Source organism: Oryza sativa, chromosome 7, assembly GCF_034140825.1.
Source record: "Oryza sativa Japonica Group chromosome 7, ASM3414082v1".
NCBI lineage: Eukaryota > Viridiplantae > Streptophyta > Magnoliopsida > Poales > Poaceae > Oryza > Oryza sativa.
The window spans coordinates 25213744-25226445 of NC_089041.1; the positions used below are offsets into that span (position 1 = coordinate 25213744).

Genomic DNA, 12702 nt, shown 5'->3' on the forward strand with positions numbered 1-12702 from the left:
GCAGCACAGCCCGCGGCGGCTGCGCCCGTGTCCACGGCTCACGGCATGGGTCCTCCTCTCTCACTGCTCACCGGGCCCCACTCGCAGGCAATTCTGTTGTGGTGGGGGCGGGTGGTAACTGGACCGGGTGGTGAGGTGAACCACGGCGCGGGAGTGGGTGGGTGGGTGGGTGGGTGGGTGCGCGTTGTCGGTGAGCGGCTCGAGGCGAAGGGGAGGAGAGGAGATTCGGCCGGATTTGGATGGATGCCTTCTTTTCTTCCTTGGATGCTTCTCCCTCTTGAAATGACGGTATTGCCCTCCCCCTCCTCGTCGTTGGTGGGGGCCCACCGGCTTGAATTAGGCGCACACCCCCAGCTGGCTCCCCAACTTTGACACGTCTCTCTGCCGCGGGATCCGAATTAAAGAATGGGCGACGCGCCTAGAGACGACGCATACTTTGGGTGTGGGTCCCACCACGGTGATCGTCGGGCCCCACAAGTCAGTGATACGATAGCTCTGCTTCGAGCGGTGAATCACGTGCACCGGGTCCATGTCACGTACGGCGACTGGGAGGTGGGGCCCCGGTTGGGGTGGCTACGCTCGTCTGACCATGTGGTCCGTGTCTACAGATAGCTCTGGCCTCTGGCCCCGCGCAGGCACGCTATGCCCGTGATGCCCTGTATGGACGGCGCGGATCGTGGAGAGCGGAGATCGGACGGCGGGTGTGAGAGCAGTGACGTGGGAGATCATCCGCCTAGTGTAGAGGAGACGGTGCCGGGTCGTCGTGCCGTGTTGCTCGCGCGTACAGCGTGGACCGGGCCCAGAGGGTGGACGTGGTTGGTGGGGCCATGGGGGTGGTGTGGGTGGAGAGGTGGGGTCCACCTGGGCCCACTTGTCAGTTTCATGGGTGGAAGGGGATGGATGGGAAACGACGCGCGGGCGGGCGGGGTGGTGTTCGGCTACGCGGCGCCTCCGCCGTGTCCGACGGGGCCGTTGCATCTCCGCCCCTCCCCCGCAAACCGCTTCAATTTTCACCAAGTCAAGTACAAAGCACAAACTGGGAAGTATTTTCGGCAGTAAAAATAGGGTTTGTTGTGAGATACGGAGTTTGTTTGTAAATTAGATGTTTTGGAAAATCTAAATACTATCCCATCTCAACCCATCTCAAAATATAGTATTTTTATTATAATCTTAACATGCATTTGTTTAGATTTATAGTTATAAAACTTATTATATTCTAGAACAAAGTTATGACTCCCTCTGTTTTAGCTTATAAGACTTTTTTACTTTGGTCAAAGTCAAACTAATCTAAGTTTGACTAACTATCTAGGAAAAAAATAGTAATATTTTTCTACAGAATTAGTTAAATTTAGAGAGAGTCAAAAAGTCTTATATTTGAAACGGATGGAGTATTTTCTTTCCAAGTCGATTTGGAACAAATAAATTAGTATTTTTCCCCTAAGTGAATCATTAGTTCATTAACAAAAAAACTGGCCACATATTTTTAGCAAATCCCAAAAAAGTTCTCTTTCTATTGTTTCTCCAGCTGTAGCGACTAATCCGAACCGTTGGTTGTGATCGGACGGCAAAGAGATAATGAAACGAATGGCTGGCTCTCAGGCAATCGTGCTGCTCGCGCCTCGCCACTGAGCTCCAGTTTCCGAGCAGATAGAGCGAGTTGTGGCGGGAAACCAATGCCATCCAACTGAATCAGTGGAAGGCAACCACCACCACGGCCACGGCGAGCCACTGCCTGCCAAGAACGAAAGCTTTAGACGGTCACCTCATCGGCGTCGCCGCCCGATTTTCCCATGGCGTCCCAGCCACTACGCCTCGTGAGGCCGAGCCCGCTCGCCGGCCGGCACGCGGCGGCGTGCAAGTGCTCCGCCGCCATCCCGCTCGTCTTCGGGCGGCAGCGGCTGCCGCTCCTCGTCGCCTTCCCTCGCGGCTCCGGCTCCGGCTCCGGTTCCGGCGCCTCCTGCTCCGCCGTGCAGGAGTCGTCGTCCGCCGCCGCCGCCACGACTGGTCCGCCCCCAATTGCTTAGCTACTGTAAATCCTTTATAAGATTAGGAAAGAAACGCATCAGTGTTGATTAGATCAGTCAAATGTTTGCCATAGTAGCACCATGCCAATGTTTTGCGTTTTGCCATTGAAAAGTTGCACTTATTTTGTTGATCTTTTGGTTACTATGGATTTGTGGTGTGGTGTGCAGTCAGTGAGAAGAAGGATGCGGCCGATGCCAAGAAGGAAGCCACCGCGGAGGCGAAGCCCGCAGCGAAGCCGGCCGCGAAGCCGAAGAAGCCTCCGGTGAAGCCGCTGCCGGAGATGATGCAGGAGGAGATCATCCCCCCGCTGAAGGCAGCTCTGGAGGCTGAGGACGACGTGTCCCAAGTGGAGCTCTCCTTCGAAGATAATAGGGTGAGTGTGCCGACTAGTGCCGGAGATGATAATAGGGAAGTGATCACACTGCATATTAGCATCCCTAACTGTTTCATAAGTACTGTTGTCTGAAGCTTGTTGATTTTGTGATTACTGATTAGTACTGAAACGTGTAAATTAGCAACTTGGTATAAGTTACAGAGTTACAGATGGTATAAAGCAATTCAGCATAGCATAGCTAATTGTTCGATGAATGTTAAACAAGTCAAATTTAATTACATGGAATAGGTTTCTCATTGCTTTTTTTAAATTTGATTCAGCCTAGTTCTGAACAATAGCATTGCTGATGATGTAGGAATTTCTGAAGGAAATTAAAAACATTTGCTTAGGCTGTGATAGTTTTGTACAATAAGGCTACAGCCTACAAGGAATGATAATGACCAAATATTTCTGCTTTTTCTAGATAATTGATAATTCATACCAACATTTCTGCTATGCTGCGTTATTACATATATATCGACATTATTAACCCTTGCTTTGATGAATGCAGTTGGAGGGTTCCTTCATAAAGGATGAAGTGCCTTATTACTTCTGGGCCTTCTTTCCAAATGGAGACCTCACAGGTACAAGCTACCTCCTGCACCTTTCTCATTTCTTCATACAAAAATTGCTGCTTTCTTGCTGAGAATACCGTTGGGAGGCATAAGCAGGACAATACCTCAATGCATTCACATAACCTATATATTTCATACCTTTTGAATTTTTAACTGTAAACTACTATCACTTGATATTCCGTGTTCTGAAGGCTGCTATGTAGCGTATTATTTAGGTATAAATCCGCATTCTGAAGACTACAATATAGTGCATCTAGGTGTAAAAGACCAGTTATGCAGAGTACAGAGTACTTAAGTAGGATTGCAGAAGCATATTTTGCAAGTTGCAACACTGCATCATCATCAAAGATATGGGCGCATAGCTTATTGAATAGCTTGAAATGTTTACACCAGTATCATTCATCTCGACGATTAACGCAGGACCGAAGGGCTTCGCGCTGTCATCGTATAGCACAGAAGTGAGCACCATCGAGCCGTTCCTGATCGACGAGAAGAGAGCAAACGCCAAGTATGTGGTGTTCTGGGTTTACAAGAGGCTGGCTGGCCAAGGGATCCTCCCTGTCTGGAAGGAAGAGGAGGGTGAGGGTGAGGGGGAGGGGGAGTCTTCAGCGTAGCCACTCAAAAACACACACACATGGGCACAGGCTGCTCTGAATATAGTACATTGTGCAATTCCTAATTGTGAATGTTGTAAAGATGTAAAGTTCATCTGCTAATATATCACAGATAATCTTGATGTTCTTTTTTGGAGCGAAGATGATCATGACGTCTGAACCTTGCATCTATCTCTTTGGTGCCGTGTCAAGTATCAGTCTATCAGCAGCTGAAAAATGGTCTCTTGCTGAGTCTGCAGGGTAGCCACTGAAAAAACACACACATGGGCAGTACAGGTTGCTTTGAATATAGTACATTGTTCAAAGCCTAATTGGACAGAATTTTATAAAGATGTAAAGTTCATCTGCTAATGTATCACAGAAAATCTTGATGTTCTTTCAGGAGTGGAGATAATCTTGATGTCTGAACCTTGCACCATTCTCTTCTGGTGCCATGTCAAATATCATTCCATCAAAAGCTGAAATATATATATATATATATATATATATATATATATATATATATATATATATATATATATATATATATATATATATATATATATATATATATATATATATATATATATATATATATATATATATATATATATATATATATATATATATATATATATATATATATATATATATATATATATATATATATATATATATTCAACAATAGAACTTATTGGATCGGAGATGTAAACCATTCCATTATTAAAAAACAGCAGCTGGAAAATGGTCTCTTGCTGATGTTCAGTGCCAGTGTGCTGTGTTTGGTTGGGGCGATCTTTCTGGGCTGGGCCGCAAGTTCAGGTTCTCTTGAAATGCTTGTCACAATCATAGAGTGAATAGTACAAGATCGAGCTATGGCCATGTGTCATCTGAAAGGTATGGTATGTGGAGTTTATCATCCCTTAGTCCTAGCTGTCGCCCTCCGTCTCATTCAGTCCTCGCCATTATCTGATGCTGAGATGACCATATGCATGGCTCCTCCACAGAGAAGGACAAAACGGAAATTGAAATGTAGATATTATATTCGTCCTTCGCAACCTAAGGTTCATAAAGTGCAAATATATAATATATATAAAGCAACTTTGGCATTTTAAGAGCACTTGGATGGTCTTATACGGTGCATAACCAACCTCGACAGCCTCCTATCGCGTTTCCTATAATATTTTCTCCCTTAATATTAACAATATTATTGTCCTTTTTATGACCATCCTAGCTTATTTTTAAGATCTTACTCAAGTATCTTTTTTCTTTACAAAACACTTCTTACATGTAGATAATTTTGTGAAATTCGTCTCATCTTCAACATGTGTGTCTTTTTTTTCCTTTACACCTACTCCATCCGTTCCGAAAAAACGAACCTAGACACGGATGTAACATTTTCTAGTACAATGAATCTAGACATGAGCCTGTCCAGATTCATTATATTAGGAAATGTCACATTCACATCTAGATTTGTTTTTTTATAGAATAGAGGGAGTATGTATGAGTCTTCCGTGTAACGAAAGATGGTTTGCAACCTCCATGTAATGATAGAAAGATTTGGATGAGCTTTGCATACAATTTTCACTTTTTATTAAAAGTTCATCAAAATTTATACCACAAATTTTTTTTGGAGGAAACAAAAAATCTTTTTCTTCTTCCACTCCACTGCAACCGTGCAACGCTGACACTCACTTTTAAATCGCCTCAAAACTAACTGAATCACTGAACACCCGCACGCACCGCAGTTTAGCCATATCGCCGCCGCCGCCGCCGCCATGCTCGCCTACCTCCTCCACGCCCCCGCCGCCGCCGCCGCCGTGGTGCCCAGCCCGCTCTCCCTCCGCTCGCCGCCGAAGACGCCCTTCCTCCCGACGTCCCCCATCCGCGTGCCCACGCCGAGGCGGCGCCCCGCCGCGTTCTCCTCCGCCGCCGCCGCGGTGGTGCCCATCGCGGCGTCGCTGCTCGAGGGCCCCGTGCTGGTCTGGGCCGGGAGGCTCTGCCTCTACTACGCGCTCCTCCACATCGGCCTCGCCGGCTCCCCGCGCAACCCCTTCCTCGCCCACGGTAATCTGCATTAGCCGCGGCTGGTTTCGATTCGGGGGAAAAAAGGCTGGGGGTTCTTGATGCGCCTCGTGTCGTGTTCGTGCAGAGATTGGCGATGATGGCGCCGGGGACAGCGACCTAGGGTTCTCGAAGTGGGCGGACAAGCTGCGCGGCGGCGCGCCAGGTTTCGTGCAGTTTCAATTCAAAAATCGATTTATCTCTCCTTCTCAGTTAATTTTATCCATGATTTATTAGAACGCGAAAGGTGTGTGGGATTCTGTAATCGTTAGGAGAATGTGGATCTTGGATAAGATATTCCTCTTTGGGCATCTGGATAGCGAGCTTTCTGCTAGCTAGGAGAGAGTGCATGCAATTGCATCTTTGGATGGGTTTAGATTTGGGACCAAAAAGGTGGAGATGCTTATGATATGATATTGTGTGAAAAAGCAAGTTTTCCGTCGTCGTTTATAGTGGACTATAATTTTTAGATGTAGAAAAAGTAAAAGTTGATGACTTGGTGGATCGATACCATTATGGAATAGAAATGTATTGAAGATTTGTTTGCTACGGATATGGGAATCAGATTCTCTTGGATGTTTACAGACTAATCACAGAACATAGTGCAGTGCAGGCTTTAAATGTGTATAGAGGTTTCCCTAGACTTAGTTATTGTATTATGCAAGAAACTCATTTCTCAAACTAGAACAGTTTAGCATGGATGTGTGCCCAAAGGTGTTATCAAGCATTTCTCAAACTTATTTAGTCTGACACTTTGTTACCTATTATTTGGTGGGGTTAATCCAAGTTTTCTACTTCTGGTGTGTATCACCTTTGGTTTATTAACGAAGAATCCATTGTGTCAATTCTCACTATGCCAGGATCAACCATTTTTTTATCAGATAACATGCTTATGCAGTTATGCTCACCAGCTGAATTTAACATTTCAAGTGTCAAATTCTGTAAGATTGTGTCTAGGAGGAAAGAAACATAACATTACCCAAGTGGTAGGCTTAAGCAGTTCACAAGGGGAACCTTCATCATTTTGGTAAATAGAACGATTTTGGATCCAATATTGTAGATGTTATCATTGATATCCTGATGAGGACATCACCCATGGACATATTGTTGGCTAAACATTGGATGGTGGTTCTAGATTTCTGTTCCATTGCTTCGTTATGTATTGGACTATGGTTTTGATCAAAAGTACTTCCATTTTCACACACAAGATGGATAAATGATGTGCGTGTTCATCTCATTCAGGAGAAAACGAAGCCCAGGATAAGAGGAAGCTAGTTAGCAAATGGAAACCAACAACTAAAGGCACGCTGAAGAGGACTTACCGAGTTCGTTCAGTAGAAGAAGGTCGGCGGATTCTTAAAGAAATTGCTTTGGTTCTCTCCGAAGATGACCACTTTGTGGACGCCTCCAGTCACAAGGTGATTTTTTTCATGATCCACTGCAAATACACTTTCTAGCCATTATGTTTAGTGTTTAATAATTTAACAACAAGGTGCTTCAGAAAAAATACTGAGATATTTGCCATGTTTCTTGCTCTTATTGTAAAGTTGATGCTCTTCTAACTGAATGTTGTTGCTTACAATCAGGGTTGTCAAATAAGGAGGGAAAGTGCGCACGGCGAGAGTGTGTGCTGCTATAATGTGAGAGCTCTGTTCGATGAGCTTCCTACCCCTCACCTAGTTCTGGAGATTACAGCTTTCCCTGCTGGACCTCTCACTGATAATGACTACCGCAAGGCCGAGAGGCTCGAAATGGTGCTGAGGATGAGTGCTTCCATTTAATTTCAGAACACCCATTTTCCATTTCAGCTTACTTTTGCCCAAGCTGTAAATTTTCTACCGATGGGGCTCGAAATGGTGCTGAGGATGAGTGCTTCCATTTAATTTCAGAACACCCATTTTCCATTTCAGCTTACTTTTGCCCAAGCTGTAAATTTTCTACCGATGGGCCTGTAAATTGATTCAGTCTTGCTAAGAAGTTAAGAACTACTTGTAAAACCTGAGTTCTGCTCAATCTTTCTAGAATTCTAATATTTGTGCTCAGTCTTTCTAGAACTCTAATATCAAGAAGTCTTTGTCATAGACCTTACATTTTTATGGCACCGCACTTATTTTTTTTAACTTTGCAACTAACTGTTGGACAGTGGCTAATTCATGTGCTATATCTGTTTCTGTTATGTCCCAAAATATAACTAATTTTAGCGTTCAAATTTTGTTAATTCCACATATAATTTCTTTACCTATTTTCTTATCTCAACCCACCGCAACCATCCCTCATTTAATTTACATTTCTGCTTAATCCCCATTAAAAATTTTAGAAGTGTTTTATATTTTGGGAAGGAGGGAGACACATTAACCAGCAGAACGTGTTCTATGACTCAAATTTGGGACCATTCTAACTTGTTAGGTCGTCACATCGAATGCAAAAGCTGATAGGAACTAAAAATCAGATAAAATGCAAGCTACAATATTCACGGGGACCATCAGTTTCAGGGTTTCAACTTAGAGTTCAGTATTAGATACAGCAAGTACAGATATAAGCATCCACAAACAGAACCAACAGTCAGTTGATCATTGCAGTGCTTTTAGTTACAGGAAAACTTAAAATGGAGCCACACATGTTTGGTCCATTTGAGGATGAAACTACTTTTTTTTTTCCCATAAGGTATTTTCATAAGCCAAGGATGAATTGCCACCAGCAGGGAGAGAGCCAAAGTGATGGTGCTGAGCTGAACCCACTTCACCCCTCTTCACCTCACCTCATCATGGAAACGCGCTGGTGAATGGCGTTCGCGACCAGCTTCCCATCTCCGCCATTCTGCGCTCTGAAGCTCATTGTGGGAAGGAAGCCAGCTGAGGGGAAGTGGCTCTGCTCATGGTTACCAAGGAATTCTCTGCTGGTTGAGACGCTCGCGATTTCAGAGGGAGAGGAAGCTGAAGGCGCGCTACCGGTGCCATTCTGAAGGCATGTCCTATTGCCAGAGCTCGCGCCACCGGATGCGGCCTCCTCCTCCTGTTGCTGCTTCTGCTCCTCGAGCTGCTTTGTGTTGAGGAAGCGCCCTCCAGATCCACGAGCTCGCTTCATGGCATGGCGATGCCGAGATTCATGGAGGTATGGCTGAGAAGACAGGAGAAATGTTTTTAACTTATAACAGGGGTAATTGTAAGTTAAAATGTATAGCTGTAAGTAGCTATTATTTTGCCTTGAGAAATGAATCACCCATGTGATTGAGGATGGTGATCACTTTAAACATACTGAGTCCAAATATTTTGATCAATGAATAGCATAAAGATGTACTCTGAGCACAGATAACTCCCTAAGTAACCCAAGGCAGGATAATGAATTTTTAGCTGAAAGATATGTAAAGATGCAGTGCAGCAGTCAGCATGTATCTAAGAAAATTAGGGAAGTACTAACAGGAGCATCTCTTTTACAGTTTCATAGCAGAAAGAAAAAAAAAAGGGTACCAGGAAGGATTGCAACATTTCGTATTACCTTCCGACCTTTCACCAACTTATTTTGGGCCTCCAATTTAGCTCGTATCTGTCTCCTCCTAAGAATTGCATGGTACTGCTTTGCGTTTACAAATATTGGCTCTTCTGCTGCAGGCTCAACAGGCAACGGCACCCGGGAGTTAGCTGTACCATTTTGCTGGGGATGAACCTGGGTAAATAATACACAAATGACAAATTGTTGATGCTGTGCCATAAGAAAATTTTAAAAAAATGTACTGCGAAGATGCACGAAATAAGTGTTATACAATATATCATCTAGTTTCTCAGGAAGACAGTTTTGATTGGGTGGCATCTTTTAGCTGATAAGCTTAGAAATGGTTTGTACGAAGTCCAAAATCCATCGATGAAGCTACGATCTTTAATCTAAAAAAGATGCATGAATCAATTGCAAACTCCCCACCTTTAAGTTTTATTTAAAAGGACTCTTTGTTGTTTTATTTTTTTTCCTTCTAAATATTAATGAAGTTCAACAAAAAGGATGCACGAGTCCCCTGCAAATTCCTCTCTTTTATTTCAAAGCACCTGTCTACTCTTTTGTTTTGCTTCTGAATAATACTCGACTGCAACAATTGCTTAACTACCAGAATGAATAAGATCTTCGATGCTCATCAAATTGTAAATGGATGAAGAGGGGAGAAAAATGATCTTATCACCTTGAATCGTCAAAGATTGTACAAATTTGATGTGAGAACAGAAATGGTAGAGTGAACTCACAATTGCATGTGAAGAATATCCAGTCAAGACCCCACCATAGTATGCATCAGCTGTATAAGGAATACAAGCCTAGAACACAACATAGCTGGTCAACTGAAAGTAACACTTGATTCAAAGAGGGCAACAATCCACACAATTGCATGAACTTACAAAGGATTGGCTATAGTTGAGCTTTGGAGGCAAAGCTCCTGGATTCCCCAACGATGATACTGACTTTGTTTTGTCCTGATCTGGCATCTGATGACCATCATCATTGTCTGAGGGGGAAAAAAGGACAAACGAGATGTTAGGTTGGGCACCGGAATGATTAACAGAGATAATCGATGTAAATTGAGCACTAGAAGGAATAACAGGAAAACTCACTAATGAAATGACAGACTCATCAAAACTGTCACTTCAGAATATGCAAAAGATTACTCGAAGGTTTGGTGAGAAGCATAGTAATAACAACAATAAAGGAAAATTTGAAACGTGAGCATTACATACAAAACAGATGACATGGTTTTGAGTTTTGACGCATATGAACTATTATCATGTGGAAACACATGATAATACTCTTCGTTCCAATATGGGTTTCATGTGGAAACTCAAATGAAAAGTTCACATAATCCAGAAAAAAGGTTGCCTAAGACCACAGCAGCTCGTCACAATTTACAGCTACCATAAAGTCACTTGCACTATAGCATAGATGAGCTTGCAAATAATCATTGAACGTATTGGTATCATGAATACATTCAACTTGGCACTACATCCATAGACAAACGATTGCCAACCAAGAAGCAGCATCTACAAATGTGTTTTAAAGAGACATGATTGAAGCGAAGAATATGTTGCGACAATAAGATCTGAAACTATACTAAGACCGGATTACCATTATGACAATACTTTTAAATATCATGCATTACCAGATTGTGTTGAGGTATGTCGCTCATTTGGACTGCTATCATTCATGGCAGATTCTTCTTGGTGTGACTGTCCAGAATCGCTTGACGGGGAATCTTGATCATACATCTTATGACCTAACTGCTTCATCTGATAATCTCCAGAGAAAAAATCCTACACATGCAGAGTCTAGCTGGTAAATGTGTTACTCATGGGAGTAGCAAAGCCAGCAATTCCCAGGTTGCACCATCAATAACTACTACTTACATAGTTGGGCGTAGTATGGGCTCGATGATCTTCCATTTGTCGCAAAAGCATTAGCATTATGAGATGGTCTCACTTTGGTCCAGGCACCATTTTTCTTCGTGTACTTCTATAATTAGCCTTCAAGACAAGTTGATAACATTAACTTAAGCAAATTGAACTGATAGGGCTTTTAACCTGACCTCTTCAGATTGGTGGGGATTTTGTTGCCCATCAAAGGATTAGCTCTAATCCTTTCTATCAAAAGATGCCTATTAAAGGTTTCTACTCATTAACTGGAATATGATTATGCATAGTTACTTTCAGGTGTTGAATTATCTAAAAAAAACGACAATAGATGTTGTAATACTGAATAGAGACAGTAGGAAATAACTGAATCATGAGATTCTGAACCATAAAAGCAAATAAATTATGATATTACCTTAATATCATAATAAGGTAATACTTAATAGTGGTACTGTTCAGTAGGAACAGAGTAGGCAGAGTAGGTTGTTAAGTGCTTGTTGCAAGAGTAGGAAATAACTGAATAAAAAAACAAATAAATCAACCTAAAAAGAGTACCACTACAAATAACACACAGCATCCTACCCTAAGTAGACAGACAGAAAATTCTTATATAGAAACAACCTGATCAAGAGGAATAAGCACAAAATGCACATTAGGTAGCTTACATCAGCCTCTTTTTCTTTTTCTCGAATAAGAGGTAGCCTACATCAGTCTCAGGTTTACATTTATTACATGCAGATCATAAAGAGATAACCTACACAACTTTTAGTGGATTGTTCTCGAGTCCAAATTGCCAATCCATATGCACAGAAGAAGTCCCTTGTCTTAATCAGAATAACGATTGAAAAGCTAAACCACTAGTAAATCAGAACATATCGCAGCAAGTTCACACATTCAGAATCTTATCAGAGACACAATCGCTTGATACCGTCACAAATTCACACGGAATTTAGCTTCAAGTTACCAAATCCTGCAATGGGGAAGTCAAATTTCCACCCACTCCACGGCCTAAAACACAACTCACAGTGCATTCGATATACAGTGGTCAGCTAACAACAGGGGATGCATTGACTTCCTCGAAAGGATGCATCTTGCGATGTCTAACTACAACTCCGAAGCAAGCCTAACAAAGAACTGAAATTATGCAACACAAACCAACCAAGAATCAAAAGAAGAAGAAAAAAAGAACCCAAATTTCCGAGGTGGAACAAGGGAGAGAAAAGAAATGGGAAAAAATCGCAGGGGATAAGAACTGGACCAAACACAGCATGTCGTAATCAAGAACCAAGAATCCACTCCATGAAAGGAAAATGGAAGGGACAGCTCTCTGCTACTAGGACGACGCATGCAAGAACACAATTTGGGGATTTCTCCGAGGAGGGAGTAGCGCAGCGGCGCGCATAGAGATGTACCTCTCTCTCCTGTCCCGCTTCGAGCTCCTCTCTTCAAGTCTCCCGAATCCTTTCCGAGATAGAGAGAGAAATTTGTGGGAAAAGAAGCAGAAATGGGGAGCACGGGGAAGAGGAGAGGACTGTGCTCTATGCTCTCTTTGCTGCCAAATATGCGACCTGCTATATAAACTTGTAGGTATAAATCAAGCTTTCTTATTGTTTTGGTATATAATAAAGGAAAAGAAATGTTTGGCCTTTCTTTCCACACTCACACGTCACATCTTCAATAAAATTGATAGA

General features: G+C 42.8%; 3 protein-coding genes across 4 annotated transcripts; 2 read left to right on the forward strand and 1 right to left on the reverse strand.

Annotated features, from left to right (window-relative positions):
- The first annotated feature begins 1677 nt into the window (after nucleotides 1–1677).
- Nucleotides 1678–3728, forward strand: LOC107278657 (uncharacterized). The gene is made up of 4 exons (NM_001422263.1): nucleotides 1678–2004; nucleotides 2193–2398; nucleotides 2910–2982; nucleotides 3394–3728. The coding sequence occupies exons 1-4, from the start codon at nucleotides 1791–1793 to the stop codon at nucleotides 3585–3587; spliced, it is 687 nt and encodes a 228-aa protein (NP_001409192.1). The 5' UTR covers nucleotides 1678–1790; the 3' UTR covers nucleotides 3588–3728.
- Nucleotides 3729–5259: 1531 nt separating this feature from the next.
- On the forward strand, nucleotides 5260–7717 carry LOC4343865 (uncharacterized). Its single transcript, NM_001422265.1, has 4 exons — nucleotides 5260–5633; nucleotides 5719–5796; nucleotides 6873–7048; nucleotides 7217–7717. The coding sequence occupies exons 1-4, from the start codon at nucleotides 5345–5347 to the stop codon at nucleotides 7409–7411; spliced, it is 738 nt and encodes a 245-aa protein (NP_001409194.1). The 5' UTR covers nucleotides 5260–5344; the 3' UTR covers nucleotides 7412–7717.
- A 382-nt stretch (nucleotides 7718–8099) lies between these two features.
- Nucleotides 8100–12562, reverse strand: LOC4343866 (nuclear transcription factor Y subunit A-7). Of its 2 annotated transcripts, none has more exons than XM_015791076.3 (7): nucleotides 12424–12562; nucleotides 11009–11125; nucleotides 10765–10915; nucleotides 10010–10116; nucleotides 9860–9928; nucleotides 9126–9293; nucleotides 8100–8747 (listed from the first exon to the last, which is right to left on the reverse strand). In XM_015791076.3, the coding sequence occupies exons 2-7, from the start codon at nucleotides 11063–11065 to the stop codon at nucleotides 8385–8387; spliced, it is 915 nt and encodes a 304-aa protein (XP_015646562.1). In that variant the 5' UTR covers nucleotides 11066–11125; nucleotides 12424–12562; the 3' UTR covers nucleotides 8100–8384. The 2 variants fall into 2 exon arrangements, with proteins under 2 accessions (XP_015646562.1, XP_015646559.1); XM_015791073.3 differs by having other exon boundaries at nucleotides 11009–11256.
- Nucleotides 12563–12702: the final 140 nt, after the last annotated feature.

Coding starts and splice junctions, on each gene's coding strand:
- LOC107278657 (NM_001422263.1), top strand. CDS start 1,791: ATGGCGTCCCAGCCACTACGCCTCGTGAGGCCGAGCCCGCTCGCCGGC. Junction 2,399..2,909: donor TCTCCTTCGAAGATAATAGG/GTGAGTGTGCCG, acceptor TGATGAATGCAG/TTGGAGGGTTCCTTCATAAA. Junction 2,983..3,393: donor TCCAAATGGAGACCTCACAG/GTACAAGCTACC, acceptor CGATTAACGCAG/GACCGAAGGGCTTCGCGCTG.
- LOC4343865 (NM_001422265.1), top strand. CDS start 5,345: ATGCTCGCCTACCTCCTCCACGCCCCCGCCGCCGCCGCCGCCGTGGTG. Junction 5,634..5,718: donor CAACCCCTTCCTCGCCCACG/GTAATCTGCATT, acceptor GTGTTCGTGCAG/AGATTGGCGATGATGGCGCC. Junction 7,049..7,216: donor TGGACGCCTCCAGTCACAAG/GTGATTTTTTTC, acceptor GCTTACAATCAG/GGTTGTCAAATAAGGAGGGA.
- LOC4343866 (XM_015791076.3), bottom strand. CDS start 11,065: ATGCTAATGCTTTTGCGACAAATGGAAGATCATCGAGCCCATACTACG. Junction 9,929..10,009: donor TCAACTATAGCCAATCCTTT/GTAAGTTCATGC, acceptor GTTGTGTTCTAG/GCTTGTATTCCTTATACAGC. Junction 9,294..9,859: donor GATATTCTTCACATGCAATT/GTGAGTTCACTC, acceptor TTATTTACCCAG/GTTCATCCCCAGCAAAATGG.